Genomic DNA, 4,487 nt, shown 5'->3' with positions numbered 1-4,487 from the left:
AGGTTGGGTGGGGTCTGTTAACATGTGCTTCCCGGAGCTTCCATTTACCTGGTGCTGCTGTTCCGTGAATAGTGGGACTGTGAGTGGGGCAGCAGGTACTGAGTGTTGGACTTTTTCTTTTTCAGGGGCTGGTGACCTTTGAGGAGGTGGCTGTGTATTTCACCAAGGAAGAGGGGGCTCTGCTTGACCCCACTCAGAGAGCCGTCTACAGGGATGTCATGCAGGAGAACTATGAGACGGTGGTCTTGCTGGGTAAGGAGTCCTGTCGCCTGGGTTATTAGAAGCTGTGGGGTCTCTAAAGAACCTGAGTAGTAATAACTTTATACCTTTATTTGTCATACAAATTTTGACAAGTTTCCTTGTGCCCCCTTTTTTTCCTTATCTCCCACACACTAGTATCATTTTTGGACATGTGCCTTTTTCGTGCCATCAGTCATTTTAAATTTGTATTTAATGTATCCTTATTGGCTACATTAATAGCTGTAGCTTTCGTCCTTTCCCTCATTTTAAGAGGAAAATAGGCTGCCTGTAGAATTCTAAATTGAGTAAATATGTGTATGACTCATGCATGGTTTGTGTGACAGTCAGATGAGCTCTTTTAGGAGAGCGTGTAATGTTGCCATTCAGGACCCCACAGGTGAAGGGATAAGAGAGCCGTGGGAGGTGCGGAGAAGAGGGGAGTAGATATTTCTGGGGTGCCAGGACATGGGGAGCGTGTGTGCAGGGTTAGAGCAAAGAAGCAGCAGGGAGGTAGGAGGTAGTGAGAGACCAGGAGAAAATACAAGAAGTTCCCAAGGTGCCAGGAGGTGATGCTGGCTGAGAGTAATGGGAAGAAGCAGAGGGAAGTGTTGAGGAAGGGCACCCGGGAAGTGGGCTGGGTGGGTCAGTGGGAGGGAGGAGAGGTTTGGGATCTAGAGCTGTGGGGGATCCCAGACTTTTAACCCCCAATCCCTACCGAAGCCTTATTGCTTTAGAGCCTACTCTCCAGTTTTATTTCTGTTCAGTTTCACTCCATTATACATTTTTCCCCCAAATATTATAATTTTAACTCTTGACCTCCCTCTCCTACTCATTACCCCTCTCCCCGTATAACCTCCCCATGTCTATGCACAGAGACCCTGGCCAACGATGCTGAGTCCTTGCTGTATCCTCCCTCCCATAGCAGGGCCGCTACCCAGGCACAAATGGGTACATTGTTGATGATGTCACAGGGTGGTAGTATAGCCTGTACAATTTTTACACCTATAAGAGTACATATTTCGAAGCCCTTCACACCAGTCGGGCTTATCTCTATACGCCGATACAGTCTGTTCCCCAGTGTTCTGTTTCCAGCTCCGATGCCACAACCCTTGCCTGTATCCCTGTTCCCGTTCTCCCCCCTAACAAAGATTCAACATTCATGGGGCCTCATCTGGACTACTGTGTCAAGTTTTGGGCCCAACACTATAAGAAGGATTGGAAAAATTGGAAAGCATCCAGCGGAGGGCAACAAAAATGATAAGGGGACTGGAACACATGACTTTTGAGGAGAGACTGAGGGACCTGGGATTATTTAGTCTGCAGAAGAGAAGAAGGAGGGGGGATTTGATAGCTGCTTTCAACTACCTGAAAGGAGGTTCCGAAGAGGATGGATATAGACTGTTCTCAGTGGTAGCAGATGACAGAACAAAGAGTAATGGCTTCAAGTTGCAGTGAGGGAGGTTTAGGTTTATGTTGGATAATAGGAAACACTGTTTCACTAGGAGGGTGGTGAAGCCCTGGAATGGGTTACCAGGGAGGTGGTGGAATCTCCTTCCATAAAGGTTTTTAAGGTCAGGCTTGACAAAGCCCTGGCTGGGATGATTTAGTTGGGTTTGGTCCTGCTTTGAGCAGGGAGTTTGACTAGATGACCTCCTGAGGTCCCTTCCAACCCTGATATTCTATTATTTCAATGTCCTTTCCCCCTCCTGTTTGACCCCATTTATAGAGTAATATTCTCAGCTATACCTTAACCAATCAATGTGCTGAAATTTAACTAACTAATTCTAACATATTGTGGCATAATTCTCTAACCCAGGCGTCGGCCACCTTTCAGAAATGGTGTACCGAGTCTTCTTTTATTCACTCTAATTTAAGGTTTCACGTGCCAGTAATACATTTTAATGCTTTTAGAAAGTCTCTTTCTATAAGTCTATAATACATAATTAAACTATTGTATGTAAAGTCAGTAAGGTTTTTAAAATGTTTAAGAAGCTTCATTTAAAATTAAATTAAAATGCAGAGCCCCGAGACCGGTGGCCAGGACCCGGGCAGTGTGAGTGCCACTGAAAATCAGCTCGTGTGCCGCCATAGGTTGCCTGCTCCTGCTCTAACCAATTATAAACCACTACCCTAATTAACTTACGCCTAGCAACATTAATTATACAGGAGAGAGAGAAACAATTAGAGAACCAGACTGATTAACAATGTAAAAGTGGTGGCCATAAAGATAAAGCAATACAGAAATGAGGGTTTCATCAACCACATTGATAAGTGATTTCTTGCCAGACAGGATGCTATCAAACTAAGGTTTCTTTAACCATCTTAAGATCCGGACAGGATTGTCTTCCTAACAGCCCAATAGCACCTTATTTCAGTGTGACTGGTTTGGGATGTGAGGATGTGACCCTTCGTGTCCGAGCTAATGGCGGCCCCTGCTGCTTAGCCAAAGGTCTTAGCCTAAGAACAAGGCCTCAGATTATCCTAGTGAGAGAAGGCCCAAACACAGGCGGACTGTGATTTTGATTCTTTGTTTTTATACCCCTGTAAGTAGCTAAGTGATAAAAATACACCTAAGTTCTTAAAGTATAGGCTTTACAGGCAGGCCTGAATATCTCTATTCTAACAGTGGGTTCTACCCCTTCCCCCATTCTGTGTCTGTCTTGTCTATTTAGATCGTAAATTCTTCAGGGCATGGACCATCTACTATTCTCTGTTTGTACTGTGCCTAGCACAATGGAGTCCCAATGTTAGTTGGTCCTTAGACAGTAAGGTAATGCATATGATTTATAATAATAATAACTCTTCTGCCACTTTGAGCCAAGGAAGCTGGCCTTGGGATGTTACTGCTTAATAAAGAGCTGGGGATAAAACCATGGAATATTCTTTGTGACAAGTATCCCACAAATTCCACTCACCTCCCTTGTTTTCTTTGCTTTGAGCAGGGTTTCCAATTTCCAAACCTGATGTGATCTTGCAGCTGGAACGAGGGGAAGAGCCGTGGGTCCCAGACCGCCATGGCTCTGAGAAAAAAGTGCTCCCAAGAGCTGCCTGCACAGGTGAGGAATTGCTTAAACCAGCTCAAAAACTGTTTGGGAAACATTTGGGATGCTCTACAAAGACCTTGTGAGCTCTCCAAGTTCAGGATTGTTCCCTGCAGATGTAGAATCATTATGGCAGATGTCATTCATGGCTTCCCTCCTATTCTGACTGACAACTGGCAGAAGGTCCTTCCCCGATCTCGCTTTCCCCTGCGTGTTCTGGTGAGATGCGGACCAAAACTGATCCCTTCCTCTGTCCTCTGGGAAAGCGTTTGGGGAAAATCAGCTCCTGATACGTTTGATCTCTCCCATACATATTTTGGTTTGTTCACCCCTTTTCCATTCCTCTCTCTGAGATTTCCTTTCTTTCCGGTGCAGAGAATGACCTATGCGGGAAAAACTCCTATGAGCACTCAAACCTTATCACACATCAGAGAATCCACACAGGAGAGCTGCCCTACACATGCGCCGAGTGTGGGAAAAACTTCAGTTGGCGCTCAAACCTTATCAGACATCAGAGAATCCACACAGGAGAGCCACCCTGCACGTGCAGTGAGTGTGGGAACAGCTTCAGTTGGCGCACAGACCTTATTAGACATCAGAGAATCCACATGGGAGAGAAACCGTACACATGCTCCGAGTGCGGGAAAAGCTTCAGTCGCAGCTCACACCTTATCAGACATCAGAGAATCCACACTGGGGAGACACCCTACACGTGCTCTGAGTGCGGGAAAAGCTTCTATGAGCGCTCGGACCTTATCACACATTGTAAAAGCCACACGGGAGAGATGCCCTACACGTGCTCCGAGTGTGGGAAAAGCTTCAGTCGGCGCTCAAACCTTATCACACATCAGAGAATCCACACAGGAGAGACGCCCTACACATGCTTCGAGTGTGGGAAAAACTTCAGTCAGCGCTCAAACTTTAACACGCATCAGAGAATCCACACAGGAGAGAAGCCCTACACATGCTCCAAATGTGGTAAAAACTTCAGTCAGCGCTCAAACCTTATCACACATCAGAAAATCCACACGGGAGAGAAGCCCTACACATGCTCCGAGTGTGGGAAAAGCTTCAGTGACCGCCCACACGTTATTAGACATCACAAAATCCACATGAGAGAGAACTGTAATAAATCCCTTGACTAGGGCTGGCCAAAGATTTTTTTTTTTTTATCACATTTGCTAATTCCCACATAGTGATTTTTGC

General features: G+C 45.8%; 1 protein-coding gene across 1 annotated transcript; it reads left to right on the top strand.

Annotated features, from left to right (window-relative positions):
• Positions 1-202: 202 nt before the first annotated feature.
• On the top strand, positions 203-4,263 carry LOC120394307 (gastrula zinc finger protein XlCGF49.1-like). The gene is made up of 4 exons (XM_039518565.1): positions 203-252; positions 3,183-3,296; positions 3,657-4,152; positions 4,230-4,263. The coding sequence occupies exons 1-4, from the start codon at positions 219-221 to the stop codon at positions 4,261-4,263; spliced, it is 678 nt and encodes a 225-aa protein (XP_039374499.1). The 5' UTR covers positions 203-218.
• Positions 4,264-4,487: the final 224 nt, after the last annotated feature.

This window comes from Mauremys reevesii, unplaced genomic scaffold (genome assembly GCF_016161935.1).
Source record: "Mauremys reevesii isolate NIE-2019 unplaced genomic scaffold, ASM1616193v1 Contig5, whole genome shotgun sequence".
Lineage (NCBI taxonomy): Eukaryota > Metazoa > Chordata > Testudines > Geoemydidae > Mauremys > Mauremys reevesii.
This window is presented reverse-complemented; position numbering and strand designations above follow the sequence as displayed.